The 20,767-nt window shown below is 44.1% G+C and overlaps 1 protein-coding gene across 1 annotated transcript; it reads right to left on the minus strand.

Moving 5' to 3' along the window:
• Window positions 1-355: 355 nt before the first annotated feature.
• On the minus strand, window positions 356-1,154 carry LOC127321539 (uncharacterized). Its single transcript, XM_051350566.2, has 2 exons — window positions 896-1,154; window positions 356-821 (listed from the first exon to the last, which is right to left on the minus strand). Exons 1-2 carry the CDS (start codon window positions 1,133-1,135, stop codon window positions 621-623), a joined length of 441 nt encoding a protein of 146 aa, XP_051206526.1. The 5' UTR covers window positions 1,136-1,154; the 3' UTR covers window positions 356-620.
• Window positions 1,155-20,767: the final 19,613 nt, after the last annotated feature.

Below are 20,767 nucleotides of genomic sequence, written 5' to 3' on the forward strand. Positions count from 1 at the left end.
CGATCCACGGCACTAACACTCATAGGACTAAAACTTGTCCATACAGTTAAGGGCTTTTCATCAATCTTTTTAATTTGCCGCGATCAGTACCAAATATATTTAACCGTACATTGCACTTTCGACGAGCATACGTAGGAAAAATAAAGACAAAAGAAGAAGAACGGTAGTGAAAAATAATAGCAGGTACACGCAAAATCCACGAAGACAAACCAGAACTGGTAAGTGTTTTTCTTTCAGGGTATTGAAAATTGAATTAGTGCTAGGAGGAACTAGACACTAAATGATATAGTAGAAGCGGGACCTCGGCGTGAGAATTCCAGAAATTCGTTCCTGACAGGATTCAAACTCTGGTCGATGATGATTGTTTCCTGTAACTAAGCGGTCCGCATATAATTACACCTTATGGGCATAAGATCCAAAATCTTCTACTCCCTTCCTTCACTAATGTAAGACCATTTAGAAATTTTAAAATAAACAAGATACAAACTGAAATCAGTGAATCTACACACTAAAATAGACTAGACATAGACCAAACTAAGTGAATCTAAAAGAAAAAAGTTGAAAGGTCTGATGTTAATGACCGGAGCGTCTTGTGCAAAGAGCGATCCTGCTTTGGGGTGCTACTGCTGGTAGTAGACATTGGTACCGTCGTCGCACACGGCAAATATGACGATCCACGAGACAGCAAGTAGAGCAATCGCGACGGGGCACGCGATTCGAGCTACGCCGGCGGCACCTTGGGTGATCAACTCCTTGGGCAGGCGCGCCGTCATCGCCAACGTCGCCACGACGAGGAACATCATCAGTGCCAAGTGAGTGAGCTACGTACACGAATTATCTGTAAGTACCTACAACAGGGTTTGTACTGTATCTGATTACAGAACTGGTTAAGTACCTTGGTGATGAAGAGACACGAGAACTTTTTCCGGCGATCATCTCGTAGAGGCAGGGCATAGCCACCGTGGTGAACGACGACAGGCGGGAGCACGGGCGGCCGTGGCATCTGGCATCTCGGAGGGGCTGGAGGTCGACAATGGCGGTGGGGGTCATCCATGGCGCGGATGACGAACTCGGGCTCTTGCTCCGGGAGGTCATGGTGAGAGTCGGAGTCGGATCTGGCTACGGCCGCCATCATCGCAGACGAAAAACAAAAAAAGAACACACCGAAGCGCGGCTGGCTGAACCTGCTACATATACGCGTCCAAAGTACAATATCCGTTCCTTTCTCGAACGGGATTGTGGTTAAAAAAAAAAGGTAAGGACAACCAGGCCTGGCGGTTGACAAAAGTCAGGCATTGCGTGCGCGTGACAGGGCCTTGTTTGGTGTCTTTTGTTAAACTGGCTTTTCTAAGTGAAAAAATAAGAACTACTATAGAAAAAAGTACTCCCTCTAGCCTAAATAAGGGCACGTACAATGCAGCCGCTTAGAAGAGGCGCTAGGAACTTAATCCTGGCCGTTTTCTGAAATTCCTGGTTGTTTCTTTGGCGTCGATGGAAAAGTAAGAGCCATGTGCTTGGAAATAAGCTGCAAATTGTAGCTTTCAAGTGGCCGACGCTTGCTCCATGGAGTAACCAACCACTTAAGCGCCCCAGATAAGCGACTAGCGCTATACATACCCTAATTGTCGCAGATTTGGACAAATGTATGACAAAATCCATCCAGATTAATTGAACACGAGACAAATATTTAGGATCAGAGTATGATATCTAGCCCAACAATGAAAAAGGTATATTTGGATACACCGCGTTCCGACAAGGCCTACTAGTTGGTACTTAGTAGACTTGGCCTCATGTCCCGTGGGACCTATTGTTCGATCCATGGATTAGACATCGACTTTGGCAGAAGGTAGCAATGACTGCTGTGGATGCGGTGGAGGAGGAGGTCACGACTGTGGTGGGAGACAACGACCAATGCAGTATTGGTGGTGGAGAAGTTGACAACACAATCAACTATAGTCAATGAGGTCGAGAACCAACCTGAGGTTGGGTGGTTAGGAGGGTGGTTGTACCCCCAGCCCACCAGAGTTCAAACCCCAGGTTTGACATCTGTGTGTCTCATAAAGGCGGAATATTCATTCAGTGGGAGGCGGCGTTCCCGTCGACAGCGAGGCGCCTGTGGTGACTTCGTCAATTTCAAGATCCAATCCGCCGGCTCAGTCTTCCGGAGGTGCTCATAGGGGTAGGGGTGTGCGTGTGTGCGTTCATAGGGGTGAGTGTATGCGCGTGTATGTGAGCGTCTGCGTTTGTACTGTGTTTCTCAAAAAAAAAAAAAAAATAGTCAATGAGGTCATGATGATTCGTGACTGAGTGGATGCGGCGACACGAAACCTAGTTTTCTTTTAGAGCAATCGGCATAAGCAATACCTTTTAATTAAGAGAACAGAGGATTATGTACAAAGATGGACCATGTTTTAGATTATCCATGTATATAGACTACTTCTCAAGAAGAAAGGTAGCTTTTTTAAGGTAGAAAGCTAGCCATGTTCGCTTATTTTTGTCTCTTTTACCGTAGAAAAGCTCTCCAAAAGTATGAATGGCCCACGCTTTCTGATATGGCATACATGACTGGCTCCCGGAGGGTGAAGTGTGCTGCTAAGATTTTGCCTTAGATCTCAACAGTGGATACATAGTTTCTCGGTGTGCAACTTCAACCATCATCGGTGGTGCTTACATGTTACATCCGTGTCTTCAGCAACACAGTCTAGCTATAGGTTTCGGGACATAGGATTCCATCATCTTAATGAACTTGGACTATGGACCGACGTCAACCGAGTTCCTCTCTCTCTCTCTCTAGGCCCAACCATTCCCTTCGCTTGTAGAGACATATATTTCTTGCAATTTCCGGTCTTTAGTTTTGTCTCCACTAGTGGAAAACAGGGATTTAGTCCCGATGCATTTGAGGTTTTAGTCCCGGTTGTGCAACCGAGACTGCACAATCGGGACTAAATCCCTCTACCTTTAGTCCCGGTTCAAATATAAACCAGGACTAAAGAGTCTTCCACGTGGTGCGGCCAGGGGGCTCGTGGTGGAGGATCTTTGGTCCCGGTTCGTAAGACAAACCCGGATTAAAGGGTCTATGCCGCTGCAATGAAAATGACCGTTTCTCTGCCGCGGCACAGGTTAAGGGTGAAGCAGCGTTTCTCTGTCGCGGTAGAGAAACTGGCCATTTCTCTGCCGTGGCAGAGTTTCAGGGTTTTATGTTATTCATTCAAATCTGCAATGCATACCTCGTTCAAGAAACCACAAACACCGTTATGAATATGTATACATCATCACGAAATATAGTACACGTAATGCATTTTACAATATAAAGTCGATCCTCGTTGCCATTTCTATTTCAAATCCCTAATGTCATATATGAACTCCCGATGGTATGATCCACTTGGAGCTATGACCTCCCTACCTAAGAATCCTGCAAATTCCTCTTGAATTGCTCGGATGCGATCCACCGTTAGGAGAGACTCCCGCACGTGTTCCATCTAATTTAAAAAAGAAGATCAATATATATGAAAGGAACTCAATACAATTGATGGTAATAAAATAAGATTGTGAAATATTGTTCACATACTTGAAGGGCATGTATAGACGTCTCCGGGTCCCGGTGACAGGCCATCTTGCCAATGAACTTGCAGACGTAGTATCCACATAAGTTATTACAAGGTTCTTGCTTCAAACACTTTACGAAAAAAATAGTTCGATCAAACTAATAATCAAGCATGATAATGCATGGTATTGAAACAAAAGATCAAAGAGATTCGCGGATATATTAATAGTACTACTTACAGGGCGATCTTGAAATGTAAGCTCATGTTTCCATTCACCCGGAGCAGTCTTGATGAACCATTTCCAAGCCCTGCCCCAGAAAGAAAAAATAAGTAAATGAGTTATTAATTACTTCATATCAGGAAATGAGAACAGAAGATGTCGATACAGGGCGATATTGATTGAAATTACCTCTGGAGCAGGGCAGTCATGTTATCCCATTGCCGATGCTCTTTACGTTTCGAGTCCATGAAAAGTACTACTCCTTTCTAAAGTTGAATGATTAGGAGAATATAGTGGAATCTGCGCATGCATAACTCAGAGGATTAGTTAAGACTTAACATCGAGTAAGAGAAATCGAATATGTATAAGACAATAACACTCACTCGAAGTTGTAAGGAAAGAATATTTCTGATTTGTTTTGTTGCTTCTGTAAAAATATTAGCAAGTTATCCTCTGTGTCTTTGGGGAGTTGGTTTACCGTAACTTCATGAACGGTGTTTGGGTCAATGAACCCAATGTCATAGATTCCGTCTCTTTTGCATTCGAGCATCTTCATTTGGCATAATATATAGCGTATAAAATAATATAGTGAGGATATTTTTTAGTGCAATGAACGAGCTGAGCTAGAGACATAATTACATAAATAGATCACTTACAGACTGTAGCAACTCATGAGAGTTCTGTCGAGAGCGTCTTGATTGAATAACTGAAATAGTTCTTCAAAGTCAATGTTTAGCTCCTCGTTTCCCCGGAAGTAGTGCTCATCTTTAATTCGCACTGTGAGTACGACCTTCGACTCCCTACAGGCTTGCATGTACCAGTCATGCAAGGTTCGCATCTGAGTCCCTAGAAGCGGGAGCTGGTCAGGTCTGACGAGAGGCTGCCCATATGTGTATGTGTATGTGAGTTAAGACATGGGGAAGTAACCTTCATAAAAAACGGGTGCTCCAATATCTCTAGACACCCATTGGATCAAATCTGCCATCTCCGGATCATCTTAGGAGTACACGATCATGGGGGTCCCGATTGATTTTCCTGTTGTCCGAGCTAGGCAATTGTTTTCTCTTTTAAGGGTCTACTTCCATACATTCTCTCATAATTCATTATAGAGGACTGTCCAAGAGAGCGGTCATAATGAGTTGCCAACTCAACTTGCTTTGCTCTCGTTTCAGCAAAGTGCCTCACTGTATTCGGTGGTGTAAACAACTTTAGTGGGGTCTTCTTCGGTGAAAAATGCGCCTTCATCTGGGCCATTGCGATTACGTCGTTTTGCTCATCAGTCCTCTCGTATGGTAACTTCTCAGGGTCCTTAGACCTCTTCGGAGCTGATGATCTCTTTAGAGACGTAGCACTTGCCGTGGACTCTTTCTCTTTTGCCAAGTCTTCTTAGGAGGCAGTGTCGGCGGAGTATGCTCATGCAGAGGAGACTGCGGAGGCGGCGGAGAATGAGCTGGAGGTGTCCTGCTTGGTTTTGAGCCTGGACACACAATGTATTCGTTTCACCATGGAACGGTGGTTCTAATGGCTTCTCCCAATTCACTCAGTTCCCCATCTTCACCTGTAGGGTGGTCAAGCATCACCAGCTCATATCCTGCCATCACTTCATCCACCCCCGCAACAGCATAGCTATCTGGAACCGGACAACAATGGTAAGTTGTTGTAGGTGAGACATAGCCGACCACCGCCTTCATGGATATGTTCACAACTTTCACATGCAGCTCACAAGGACAACTCTCTGTGATATCATCCATGGGGTAGCGAGGAGCTAACATCACCTGATCATCATAACTAGTATCGAGCTGCATCGAAGCCACACAGCTTTTCTGGTGGTGAGATTGGTGTGGGTTGATAGCATCGAATGCAGGATCTACATGTTGTCCCTGAGATCGTTGGGCAAGTACTTCGTTAATTTGGCTCATCTGGGCCTGCTGTGACCTCACTTGTTGTCGCGTCTCCCACAAAGATTGCTCTAAGGACGCGAAGCAGTCTGCTTTCCTTGCATTTATCGTCTGATGGCTTTTATCAGGAAATCTCTTCCTTTCATCGGGAAAGCCATACTTCCACAGAAGGGATCCTTTCGTGCCTCGTGTTCATCCGTCGTGTTCTTTATTCTCAAGGGCGCGTGTCAGCTCATCATTCTCTCTTTCGGGATGGAACCTCCCCTCCCGCATGTCCTTATGTGCAGCTACAAGGTCTTCAACATGTTTTTTGAGATGTTCTTTTGCCATAATACACTTCCCTGTTTCTGGTTCCAACTTTCCTGCAACCCCGTAGAACCACTGCTTCGCCCGTTCAGCCCAATCCGTTGTCTCTATATTGATCCCTTTGTTGACCAGTTCTGCCTCAAGTGCCTCCCACTTGGGCATGTTAGCCTGGTAGCCACCTGGGCCCATAATATGGTGATATGTCTTCAACGAAGCATTTTCCTCGTTTGTTGTCGACCTTTTCTTAGCTTCACCTGAAATCTTGAACTTAACGAATTCGGGACGGTGATCTTTTATCTTCTCATGCGCACCATGTGTAAGTTTGGAGTCTTTTTTTTCTGGACATAGTCACGGAACAATCTTTTCTTTTGGTTACTGAATTATTAGACCATCTTCTTTAGAGCAAACTCCTTAACTTTCCCCTCTATCTTTTTGGCTATATCGGGATTCTCCTCTGGAGGTAGGGTGAAATGTGTCATGAGTTCAAGCCAAAGGTTGTTTTTGGCTATATCATCGACATAAGTACCTTCTGCAAGCTCTTCAGCCTTTGGCTTGTGCCATTCTCGAACGGTGATCGAGATGCAGCCCATAACAACCACTCCGCATTGACTTACAAATAATCTTGCCGCCTTCAAGGGAGAAGTCGGTCGGCCATCATGAGCGATTTCGATGATATCGAACCTAACACCATCGCTCAACTTTTTGATCGGGCCTCGCTTCGACTTACAGAAGATTTGCTCGATCCGGAGGGCTAAAACAGAAAGAATTCATCATCAATATATATATATATATACAAACCAGTTAATGCATCTAGTCAGCAGCGGCTTAATTTATATACCTCAGTGAACTTTGAAAAAACTAAGGTTCCAAAGCCGTCATATTCTCCTTCACAGGAGCAATTATCTTCTCCCCAACCGGAGACATCATCTTCTCTTTGCTCAAGATCCTCCGCTCCCTCACCGGTGTCATTTAGATATGTTGTGGTGACATCGGCATCTATACCGGCTATGAGGTTTGATACGTCTCCAACGTATCGATAATTTCTTATGTTCCATACCACTTTATTGATGATACCTACATGTTTTATGCATACTTTATGTCATATTTATGCATTTTCCGGCACTAACCTATTAACAAGATGCCGAAGAGCCAGTTGCTGTTTTCTGCTGTTTTTGGTTTCAGAAATCCTAGTAAGGAAATATTCTCGGAATTGGACGAAATCAACGCTCAGGATCTTATTTTTCCACGAAGCTTCCATAACACCGGGGAGGAAACGAAGTGGGGCGACGAGGCGCCCACACGCTAGGGCGGCGCGGCCCAGGCCCTGGCTGTGCCGGCCTGTTGTGTGGGGCCCTCGTGGCGCCCCCTGACCTATCTCCTCCGCCTACTTAAGCCTTCGTCGATAATAACTCCAGTACCGAGAGCCACGATACGGAAAACCTTGCAGAGACGCCGCCGCCGCCAATCCCATCTCGGGGGATTCAGGAGATCGCCTCCGGCACCCTGCTGGAGAGGGGAATCATCTCCCGGAGGACTCTTCACCGCCATGGTCGCCTCCGGAGTGATGAGTGAGTAGTTCACCCCTGGACTATGGGTCCATAGCAGTAGCTAGATGGTCGTCTTCTCCTAATTGTGCTTCATTGTTGGATCTTGTGAGCTGCCTAACATGATCAAGATCATCTATCTGTAATGCTACATGTTGTGTTTGTTGGGATCCGATGAATATGGAATACTATGCTATGTTGATTATCAATCTATTATCTATGTGTTGTTTATGATCTTGCATGCTCTCCATTACTAGTAGAGGCTCTAGCCAAGTTTTTTCTTGTAACTCCAAGAGGGAGTATTTATGCTCGATAGTGGGTTCATGCCTCCATTAAATCTGGGACAGTGACAGAAAGTTCTAAGGTTGTGGATGTGATGTTGCCACTAGGGATAAAACATCGATGCTATGTCTAAGGATGTAGTTGTTGATTACATTACGCACCATACTTAATGCAATTGTCTGTTGTTTGCAACTTAATACTGGAAGGGGTTCGGATGATAACCTGAAGGTGGACTTTTTAGGCATAGATGCATGCTGGATAGCGGTCTATGTACTTTGTCGTAATGCCCAATTAAATCTCACTATACTCATCATATCATGTATGTGCATGGTCATGCCCTCTTTATTTGTCAATTGCCCAACTGTAATTTGTTCACCCAACATGCTTATTCTTATCGGAGAGACACCTCTAGTGAACTGTGGACCCCGGTCCATTCTTTTAATCGAATACAATCTACTGCAATACTTGTTCTACTGTTTTCTGCAAACAATCATCATCCACACTATACATCTAATCCTTTGTTACAGCAAGCCGGTGGGATTGACAACCTCACTGTCACGTTGGGGCAAAGTAATTTGGTTGTGTTGTGCAGGTTCCACGTTGGCGCCAGAATGCTTGGTGTTGCGCCGCACTACACTTCGCCGCCATCAACGTTCAACGTGCTTCTTGGCTCCTACTGGTTCGATAAACCTTGGTTTCTTACTGAGGGAAAACTTGCTGCTGTACGCATCACACCTTCCTCTTGGGGTTCCCAACGGACGCGTGCTGTACGCGTATCATTTCTGGCGCCGTTTCCGGGGAGATCAAGACACGTTGCAAGGGGAGTCTCCACATCCAATCTCTTTACTTTGTTTTTGTCTTGCTTTGTTTTATTTACTTTCTTGTTTGCTGCATTATATCAAAACACAAAAAAATTAGTTGCTAGCTTTACTTTATTTGCTATCTTGTTTGCTATATTAAAAACCAAAAAAAATTAGTTACTTGCATTTACTTATTTCATCATGTTTCCTCCTAATTTTACTTTAAAAGATATACATGTGGGATAATACAGAAGAATTTTTCACCCATGTTAGTATGCATAAAGATCTTAAAGATATACCCCTGGCAAAAGTTGTCCCTACTTATAAAGATGCCTCTGTCTGTTTGGTACGCATGATGGAAGCTAGATTTATTAGTCTCAACCCCATGATACAACACATGTTTCTTACACTTTCTGATATGGAGAGGGGAGAGAAGAGAGATTTTGTTTTAAAAGTCCTTGTTAGAGAATTTGAGGATATAGCCAAAGAAGATAGAAAAGTTTTTATTAAGCATAAGAGGCTTGGTATGTTCACCGATTTTAAAAGAACACTTGAAAAGATGGATATGGATAGAATTAAGTATACTAATAATGTTAATGATGGTGGGGAGATTAAAGCACCAATACCATGTAAGCTCCTAGGAATGCATGAAGCTCTAGATGATAATTATGCTTGGCTTGTCCCTGAAAATTTGTTTGATGAGAGTAGCAAGCCCAAGAATAATGAAAAGGGAGACTCTGAAACTTATGTATACAAAATACAATGCATGGTTGAGAAAACTCCAAACCCCGCCGTAGATGCATCATCTCTTGAGAATACTTGATATACACTTTCTGCGCCTAGCTGAAAGGCGTTAAAGAAAAGCGCTTATGGGAGACAACCCATGATTTTACTACTGCACTTTTATTTTATATTTGAGTCTTGGAAGTTATTACTACTGTAGCAACCTCTCCTTATCTTATTTTTGTTGCATTGTTGTGCCAAGTAAAGTCGTTGATAGTAAGGTTCATACTAGATTTGGATTACTGCGCAGAAACAGATTTCTTGCTGTCACGAATTTGGGCCTAATTCTCTGTAGGTAACTCAGAAAATTATGCCAATTTTCGTGAGTAATCCTCAGATATGTACGCAACTTTCATTCAATTTTAGCATTTTCATTTGAGCAAGTCTGGTGCCTCTTAGAAATTCATCTTTACGAACTGTTCTGTTTTGACAGATTCTGCCTTTTATTTCACATTGCCTGTTTTGCTATGCTTGATGAATTTTTCGATTCCATTAACTTTCAGTAGCTTTGTGCAATGTCCAGAAGTGTTAAGAATGATTATGTCACCTCTGAACATGTGAATTTTGATTATGCACTAACCCTCTAATGAGTTGTTTTGAGTTTGGTGTGGAGGAAGTTTTCAAGGATCAAGAGAGGAGGATGATACAATATGATCAAGAAGAGTGAAAGCTCTAAGCTTGGGATGCCCCGGTGGTTCACCCTGCATATTTCAAGAAGACTCAAGCGTCTAAGCTTGGGGATGCCCAAGGCATCCTCTTCTTCATCGACAACATTATCAGGTTCCTCTAGTGAAACTATATTTTTATTCCATCACATCTTATGCACTTTGCTTGGAGCGTCTGTTTGTTTTTGTTTTTGTTTTGTTTGAATAAAATGGATCCTAGCATTCATTGTGTGGGAGAGAGACACGCTCCGCTGTTGCATATGGCCAAATATGTCCTTAGGCTTTACTCATAATATTCATGGCGAAGGTTGAATATGCTTCGTTAAATTGTTATATGGTTGGAAACGGGAAATGCTACATGTAGTAATTGGTAAAATGTCTTGGATAATGTGATACTTGGCAATTGTTGTGCTCATGTTTAAGCTCTTGCATCATATACTTTGCACCTATTAATGAAGAAATACATAGAGCTTGCTAAAATTTGGTTTGCATAATTGGTCTCTCTAAGGTCTAGATAATTTCTAGTAAGGGTCGAACAGCAAGGAAGACGGTGTAGAGTCTTATAATGTTTACAATATGTCTTTTATGTGAGTTTTGCTGTACCGCTTCATACTTGTGTTTGTTTCAAATAACCTTGTGTAACATCCCAAATTTCAATAAAAAAAAGTTAGAGAATTCCAGAGAGCAAAATTTCAAACAAACAATTTTTTTTAAATTGCATATAGTGCCATGCATAGGACTTGTGCATTTGATTGATATGCCATGATGACTGTTATTAGGTGTATAAGTTAAACCCTAAAACCCTAAGGTGATCATGAGAAGATCACCAACCAAATAAATCCAAAAGAGGAGGAAAATCAAATATATGAAAAACCCTAAAACCCTCACATATGCCCTATGGCATTTTTATAAATTTTGACCCTAGACCAATTTGGTCTTCATCATTAGTTGAATAATGTTACTAAACACTTATTACAACTTTTGGAATCAAAGAATCACAAATCAAATGGATTTCAAATACAAAACTTGCTCACATATGATAATGGCCAAATCTGCCAATTATAGTCTGATCACCACTTTGAGCCTTTGCAATTCAAATTTCTCAAACCAAACCTTGCTAACTTTTTGCACCTCATCCAAGACAACATCAAGGTGTACACTTTTTGTAAAGATCACCATGCCAAATTCTTTCTTGATCATTAGCTATGCCCAACCAAAGTTGCAACATTTTAATATGTGCAACAATCTCACACTTAGCCAAATTTGCCAAACTTTGAATTTAACAATTCCACCACCACACTCCATCACCTCTGGTCATTTCTAACTAAATGAAATACTCACAATTCAAAACTTGCAACCATTTTAATTGAATCAAAATTTAACAAAAATTCACAAATAGCATCTATGTGACTATTTGACACTATTTGCTATAGTGATCTACTCTAACCCTAACTACCCCATTTGCACCGTACTGGTTCCCCTGCCCCCTCTAACCGTCAATGCCAAATAGAAACCCTAAGAGAGAGGAGGAGCAAGGCTAGGACATGGCCATGCCGGCCATGTCGCCAACCCGACGCCCTCCCCCTCTCTTCCTTCCTTCCCCAACCTGGCCACCTCGCCAACGCTCGCCACCACACTCTACTGGACATGCTAGAGCAAGCCCTGGTCGAGGAGGAGCTCGACAGCAGCCGGAACACGCGCGCCCAGTGGTGGCCACGCCATGACGCTCGCGTCGCGCATGGCGCACCACAGACGCGCACTGGCCACGTGCAACGCCACCGCCTCAAGCACTCCCTGGACCCCCTGTGAACGAGTTGAGCACCTGCGTGCCACCGCGGACGCGCCAGACACGCTCGCCAAGCCAACCCGTGCCCGCCATCGCCGGAGAAGGAAACCATGACCCGCCGCAGACGCGCCCGACACGGAAGCAACGCGACCAAACCAGCCACCGCCCGACCGCGCTGTCGCCGCCAAACACTTCGCCAGGAACCGCAGAACAGCACCACGCCCTCGCCTAGCTCGATAGCTCACCGGAGAAGCCGCGCCATGGTCGACCGCATCACTGCCCCACAGCACCCTCGCGTCCCAATAAAAGGAGACCTCCCTGCGTCGATCCAAGCACACCATCGTCTTCCCCTCTTCTCACTAGACCACCTGAGCCACTCCACTGTCTCGATTAGCCACCGCCGCCGCTCAATTGCTACACCACTGCCCGTGTCCGCCGCCGAAGCTCGCCGTCGATTGGAGCCGCCCCAGGACAAGCCGACGGTACCAGGAGCCTCGCCGTCGTCGACATCGTCCCCGAGCACACTGCCCACCCTAGCTGGAGCCACGGTGAGCGCTCCGACCCCCTAGTGCCGCCGCGCCAGTGAACCCCTCTCGCCGGCGACGACGATGAACGAGCGCCGTTGGATTAGATTCTAATCCAATGCCTCTGTTTAAAACGTACCGCTTCGGGTTTTATGAGCCACTGACGCCTGGACCCCACCCTGTCAGCGCGCCGCGCGTCTGTGGACCGTGGTGGGCTGGACTGGGCCGTTTTAATTTGAATCTGGCCCAGTTTCATTTCCTGCCGGCCCCATTAATTCAAACTACTTTTAATGAAATTCAAATAATTTCAATACTGCCCAAACTTTGAAAATCCATAGATTCAAATTGGCTTGACCAAATTCAATGAATTTTATATGGTTGGAAAGCCACTAAAAAGATCTACAGAATGCCACTGGTCCCATGACCAGATTAGTTGTAGAATTAATCTGATAAAAAGAAGAAGGCAGGGACTTTTCCCGATTCAATTAATTATTAAAAATCAACCAAAATAGATATTAAGTTAATTCCAACTCTAATAGCTCACATTTGACTTACACTAATTATTTATACCATAAAATGGTGTGGTCACTTTGCATGATCATGCCCTAGTTTAATTAATGGACAATATGGCTAGTTTATGTAGTTGATATTGTCCAAAACTATTAAGTAAATCATATGAAGTATTATACTTCATTTAAATCTTGTCTCAAATAAATTCATGTGATGTTTGGACCTCTGGCCAAACTCACTTATATGAATTGCTTGGAGATTTAAATTATATGTAGCATTATTAAATGGTATGATGTGGTCTATCTCATTTAAATCATTTTCTCAAATGATAATGATGAATGTTTGACTTAGGTCAATATAAGTTCATATATGATTGTTTGAGAAATTAAATCTTAAGAAGATTTCAATGAGAGGAAATTATTTCTCAAGGACCCTATGGAAACTATCATTTACATATTAAATACAAAGAAGTAAATTCTCCTCAAGCAACACCACCCATGCACCCAAACTAGATTATTTATGTGCATAGAATAGTTTGTGTGATTATATGTGATGTATGGAATAGCCATTGAATTAGTGAGTAATTATACTCGTATTCAAATTTAGACGCTAGCACGGGAGAGTACACGGAAGAAGAAGGTTGCTACCAGGAGGAGGAGGAGGAGAATTTTGAGAACTACCAAGGCAAGCTAATATTCTTGCAAAGTGCAAAGCCCCATGGGGCAAGGCACCATGAATCTTACCTTTTCTTACATAAGCCTATCCCAAGTTTATACCTTACAAGTTTTTACTTGTTTTTCTCAAGAAGTGACTTTATAGTTAACTTTGGTCAAAGTAGAGAAGTTCACTAGAGTAGTAAAGTTAGTCTCCATGAAGCAAAGCAAGATAGCACCCCCTCATGATTTAGAGCTAGTGCTAATGAATAAAACTTGACTACTCTAGATGGGAACAATGTGACTTGAATTGATTTTTGAAACCTTGGAATGATGAGCATTCCATTGAATGATTTTTGAAGGTGAATATGACATAGAGAAGATGGTGATTTTTGATAAACATGATATTGGTTTGAATGCGATACCTTTCCAATATTAAGTACCCCCACAATACCTGATTATGGGTAGGGCTTAACTGGAAGTTTATGCATCTTAGTATGGGTTCCCTCTGAACACACGTCATAGGGGTTGCGCTTGAGGCTGCCTCCGTTGTTGAGAAATGATGTGAAATTGAGGTGAATTGTACGGCCAAGCCCTGTGTAGTTCCCAGGTTGACAGTTGGTCTTCACTGGGAGGCCAAGCTCATGGGGAGAGGTGCTCATACTAGGATTTGTAAGTGAAAGGTTATGGTTGATGATCCGCGTACTGTGTTACGATGATTCGGGGTAATCCCGACGTATGAAATCAAATGTTGTGGCACAAGTGTGCAAGCTCTGCAGAGTGTAAACCTATTCGAATAGCCGCGTCCATGGTTACGGACGGTTGGAAAGGCCATACAGTTCCCGATGTCAAATTCTTGAAAATGATGTTGAAGTGAGATGGGTGAAATGAAATGACTTGTGGTGAATTGAATTGAAATCACCACTTGAATGGTGGGAATGACACTAATGTTCCCACTTGAGTTAGTTAGCACATGAATAAGCTTTTCTCAAATACTTGTGAACTAAAATTGGCTTTATGCAAATAAACTAGAGCTTAGCAAACCATACTAGAATGTCTAGCACTTACATTAGTATTAGTTTGCGAGTACTTGAAGTACTCACGGCTTTGTCCCTGGCTATTCAAATGGCCAGAGTATGAAGATGAACAAGGAGATGACCAGCAGGACGCCTACGACAACTAGGAGTCTTCCGACGTCAAGCGTTGGCCTGTGGACTAAAGAGTCCTTGTATCTTACGCTTCCGCTATAAACTTGTGTTTGTTCGTTGATCGATAGATAAAACTATTCGTGTAATATGGATCATGTGATTCCAATTTGTAAGACATTAAGGTTTGTAATGAATGATGACTATGATACTTTACTATTATGCCTCGCAACAACAATATTCCTGGGATTGCGATGTATGACATAATAGGCATCCGGACTTAAAAATCCGGGTCTTGACAAGTTCACTACAAGAAAAGTTCTGATAGACAACGTCTCAAAATCGTCCGCTAAGGGGTATTTTTCGTCGCCTATGGGCCTAACCCGACGATATGGGTTCTGTTGTGGAAACTGCGTCAGGCAAAGTCCTACGACGATTTTTTCGGTCCGTCGCGCTTGGGCGCCCTTCCGCCACGGAAAATCGGACCGTTGCCCAAGTGTTTCCGGGAGCCCGTTGATCGCCGACGTCATGCAACCGACACGTGCGTACGCCGTTAATTGGCAGTTAACGGCGTTAACCGGCTGAAACCCCGTGGTAGATGGTAGGCCCACACGAGGCCTGCCATGTCTTAAGCGGGCCGGCCCATTAAGTTTGCGGGCCGGGCCAGCTGACTTAGTTTGACCGGTCAACTATATAGCTGGGCTGGTCCATTAGTTACGTGGGCCGGGCCTAACCTCTAAGGTTGACTGGTCAAAACTTTAATGGGCCGGCCCACTAAGTATGTGGGCCGGGCCGAATGCACTCGTTTGACCGGTCAACAGGCAAAAGGGCCGGCCCACAAGACATGTGGGACCCACTTTCCTGGTATCGGGCCGGCCCATTTACAAAGTGGGGTCCACATTAAAGCAACTGGGCCGGCCCAAGAAGTTATTGGGCCGGCCCAATTAGCATGTGGGTCCCACTTTCTCGCTATCTGCCGCCCATTTAGTACGTGGGGTCCACATTTGATCAAATGGGCCGGCCCAACAAGCCAAGGCTGGGCCAAAAGCACCTGGGTCCCACTTTCCTGTTAAAGGGCCACCATTTAGTATGTGGGGTCCACCATATAGCAAGTGGGCCGCCCAACAAGATAGTGGGCCGGCCAAAAACACAGTGGGTCCCACTTTCCGGTTAAAGGGCTGGCCCATTTAGTATGTGGGGTCCACCATATAGCAAGTGGGCCGTCCCAACAAGATAGTGGGTCGGCCAAAACACCGGTGGGTCCCACTTTCCGTTAATGGGCCGGCCCATTTAGTATGTGGGGTCCACCATATAGCAAGTGGGCCGGCCCAACACGCTAGTGGGCCAGCCAAAAACACAGTGGGTCCCACTTTCCAGCTTAAAGGGCCGGCCCATTTAGTATGTGGGGTCCACCATATAGCAAGTGGGCCGCCCAACAAGATAGTGGGCCGGCCAAAAACACAGTGGGTCCCACTTTCGTCTTAAAGGGTCGGCCCATTTAGTATGTGGGGGCCACCACAAAAGCAATTGGGCTGGCCCAACTAGTTAGTGGGCCGGCCCAAAGAGGGTGGGGTCCACCTTAAAGCAAGTGGGCCGACCCAATAAAAGTGTGGGGTCCACAAGAAATCAAGTGGGCTGGCCCAATAAGTAAGTGGGCCAGCCCGTTTAGTTGTCGTTTATATGCCGGCGTAATAGGCGCTTTAGGATTTTGCGGGTCGGCACATATGTGATTTTGCTTAATTGGGCCGTTTAAGGGATGGGAATTCGTGATTTAGATACCGAGAATATTTACGCAGCATTGATTTCTCGGATAGCCTCACTTACCACAAGCACCAAAGAAAAATGCGCGAAAGAACTATAAAAACTAACTAAATATTACATCACCGTAAGGCATTGAAAAAATATTACGTAACCCGAGAGAAATTGAATGGTAATTAAACCTACCAATACAATGAAGGGATCCGGCAATCTTTTAAGTTGTCCATGCAAGACCTATATCCGAAACAAAGACATTACAAGTTACGACAAAGAACAATGGAAAGGCAAAGACACTACAATATTGTTTGCCAAAGAATTTGGAACTCATCATTTTACGCGTTATAACAAGATCATTGTAATGCGCACAATAAGCAAACAAAGAGTGCATGCCGCATACCAACATCCAATATAACAGAGCATGTTAGAATGAAACAAATAGACTTACTACTGCCGAGTCCCATGCAAACCAACATGTTCGGGGAGTACAAAATTGGCATGAACAACATAGTAGCGAGGCTATAAATTTTGTAACAACGACCGAGCAAGATGAAGTTATGATGGCTACATCTACAGAGCAGGAATGTAAACCAAAAATAGAAGTTACGATGGCAAAAGCTAAAGAGGAGGGAATGTGAACCAACATGTGCCAAGTGCAATTACTTCATTTTGGCCGTGAACTAAATAATACTCCTGAACTTATAGTGAAGGGGATGCAAATCAAGATGTTTCGGGATATAAACTTGTAATGAGCAACACATAGAGGATAGTTAATGCTGGAGCTTAGGATGGACCAGATACAGAATATAGTGGGATCACCTGTGAACTTGTATAAGAGGGAATGCAAACCAATATGTTCAGCTTTCCATATGTGAGCGTCATGCCAAGTCAGAGAAACAAGTCAATAATGCAGCTTTTGAAGAACAAGATGGCACGCAAAATTATTATCTAGTAGTATGACAAGTTTATTTGTACTACGGGCTAGATAGCGTAGTGATAGCATGCCAAACTAAGTCCTTACTTTGTTAGCTTACAATGAACTAGATACAAAAATGGCATCACCTGTAGTACAGGAATGCAAGCCAACATGTTCATGGAGTAAAAAATTGGCACAAACAACATAGTAGCAGGCCATAATTTTTGTAACAACGACTGAGCAAGATAAAATTATGATGGCTAGATCTACAGAGCAGGGAATGTAAACCAAATATAGAAGTTACGATGCCAAAAGCTATAGAGCAGTGAATGCGAACCAACATGTGCAATTACTTAAAATTGGCCATGAACTAAATAATAGCAGGATGTTACTATAATACCTATAATTTTTGTAACAACGACTGAGCAAGATAGAAGTTATGATGGCTACATCTACAGAGCAGGGAATGCAAACCAAAATGTTCAATCGCTTAAAGTTAGCAATGAAGTAGAAAATAGCAACGTGTTACGATCATAGCTAGGAATGAACTAAAAGAGCTTCGCACAAACAAGCATCCGAACCCGAACATGGCGCTAAAACAAGGGACTTACATTAGGAGAAGCACTCGTGGGAGTCACGGCAGATCTTCCCGGGTTGATAGATCCGGTGATGAAGTACGCTACATGTGCTACTTGGGGTTGGAGAGACGGCCATTACACTTCATGGTTACTCATCTCATCTGCAAAAACGTAACGGCGCGTCGTTAGCACAAACAGGTTCCCCCAAGATTAAACAAGAACTTGCAGGCAAGCAATAGAAAAGCGACAGAGAAGAGTTTAGATCATGCACGGCGCCGGTGAAGCAGATCCGGTTCATGCACAGCGGTGTCGGTGAGCAACATACGATGCGGTGGGACGACGGATCCGCGAAGCGGCTCCGGTGGGGTGGACGATACCGCAGCTGAAGCGATCGCGGTAGACCGCTGGATGAGCATATGGTTTCGAGGTTCGGTGGGGATGATCCGGGCCGGCTGACGACGGCGTCCATGAAGCGCCGCCCGCCCGCAGCCGGATGACGAGGATCGCGAGGGCTCGGGTAGGCTGGAAGTCCGCGGGGATGTTCCGGTGCGGTGGTCGTGGGAGGTGGGAGAGAGGGACTTGGGAAGTTCCGGTGGGTGGTCTGAAGGAAATGTATTTTTTTGGGAGGGTTTCCTGGGCTAGGGAGGTGGTGATCCAAAAAATGATGGGCAGACCCCCCCACCAACCGACTTTGCTGCCATCTCCACAGGGGTAGAATAGGAATTTGGAAGCGTGTGAAATTTTTGTATTTTGTGGGCGGCAAGTTTTGCCGCTATGAGATTTTGAATTTGGCCACCGTCCAAGTATAATGATAAAAAATTGTGACACCGTACTAGTACCTCTGTTCAAGGCCGAGTGCAAAATCAAATCATCATCACGTTGAATATAGGTCACTACCATGATCATGATCTATCTTCTGGACAGAGATCCGGTTCCCCACGTTCACGTGGCACAACGTGACCCGAGGCTTCCCATCCACCATTCGTTTCAATCCAACGGCAAGGAAAGCAACAGCGTGACCCGATTAATTTCTGCTGAGCTGAAGAGCTACTGTGTTCTCTCGAACCAGAAGAAATAGAGAAGGGAACAGAAGATGATTTCGGTTCCGAGCGCATCTGTCCGGGCCAAAAATGTATCTGGTACAAACTCCAGCGGGACGACACATAGTGACTGGGCCGTTCGCAGCGACGCAAACATGCCCAAATATGTGTCTCGGATCCGTCGCGCGGACGCTGCGTGGACGCGTAAAGTGTCCGCTCGCGTCTGGCGAACGTTTCATCGGGCCCGCTTGGCAGTGACCCAGCGTCGATGCGTCTTCTCAGCGGCGCCGCTTCGGCAGTCTGCAGTCGCGTAAAATGGCGATGCCTTGGGTGGCACGCGTTGTCACCTACCTCTGCGAATGGCGATGCCACGCGTGCAGCGGCCGTCGCGTGCCTCCGACCTATATAAATAGGAGCGTACGCATATCATCTCCTCCCACACTAAACCCTAGCCGCTGCCGCTCAACCTCCTACTGGGTTTTGTATAGAACTAGAACGCATAATTTAATCTCAAGTTTGATGTGCCCTGTGAACGTGGGGGCACTGGATCTATGTCCCTATCTTCTTAATCCCAATCAAAAATGCGTTTGAAATATTTCAGGATTGGTGGAAGATTTTGCCGCCCGACTGAGATTAAATTAAACCACGCGTTCGACAATTCAAACTTGAGACCAAGGCTATGATACCATTTAAGTTCGAACTGATTGAAAAAGGCTATGCAATTAATTTATATAACATCCACAGGAACAACTACCAAGTTGATCCCAACCGCAGATAAATGCATCCACCAACAAAAGTAGGAACGGTGCCTTATTTTAAGGAAACATTTCACAAGACCAATGTACTCACTATGTAGTGTTCATCTCCAATTATCTATGGCATTTTCTAAGTCTTTGGGAGATTATAACGAACTTGATTGGCCTCGTGCAATAGGGCATCACATGCTTCTAATCTCGATCTCAACATGTTAACTTTTGTTCTTAGCATAGCTGTTGCAACTCGTTCTACTTGGAGTTGTTCCTCCAAAACTTGAGCAGAGAAAGACTTGGACTTGGGCTTCAAAACCCAGCATTTCGCAGGAAAGAGATATCTTTATCTTTCCCATGTTTTGCCATCTCGAATTTCATATTAGCATGACAAGTTTTGAGTTGTGTAAAAAGAAAAGTTATTACAAGGAAAAATGCAGATGGTAGATTTAATGTGTACGAACTACTTTTAATCATACAAGTTGGCATGCCTGACTATAAAACGGACTGTCTATCTTGCTACCAGGCATAATTATTAAGGTATTATTAATGGGCTACCATGTTCATAGTCTTCGAAGAAACAACCTTTATTGCATTACGAGCAGAAAACAGTTCACACGTGCGCTCAGATTCAAATTTTCAGCATGCAGCCGATTTATGGTTTAATTGAAGTACACATCATTATATTATTTCACACAAAATACAGCAGCCACATGGAACATATCTAATTTTAGTACAACAACAAAATTTGCAATTATTACAGACCAGGAAATTTTGAACGAAATTTTGAGCAGTAATTAATTACAAAGCATTTGCATCAAATTCCACTTGACCAACAATGTAATCAAAGTTTATTTAGACACCTTCAATTCCCGGACACATCACAATCGCTTACCATGACAAGTGCATAGGAGATTCTTTAGAACATTTTCTATCAAAGTTTGCCTATTTTTCAATTCATGTATCTCTTGGCGTGTGTTGGCAATTATTTCATCAAGATCTTTGTTTTCCCGCCCAAATATATCAATCAGCCTCTTGGAGTGCATCCCCAAATCTCTTTGTGCCGGATTA

This window comes from Lolium perenne, chromosome 2, assembly GCF_019359855.2.
Source record: "Lolium perenne isolate Kyuss_39 chromosome 2, Kyuss_2.0, whole genome shotgun sequence".
In the NCBI taxonomy this organism is placed as follows: Eukaryota; Viridiplantae; Streptophyta; class Magnoliopsida; order Poales; family Poaceae; genus Lolium; species Lolium perenne.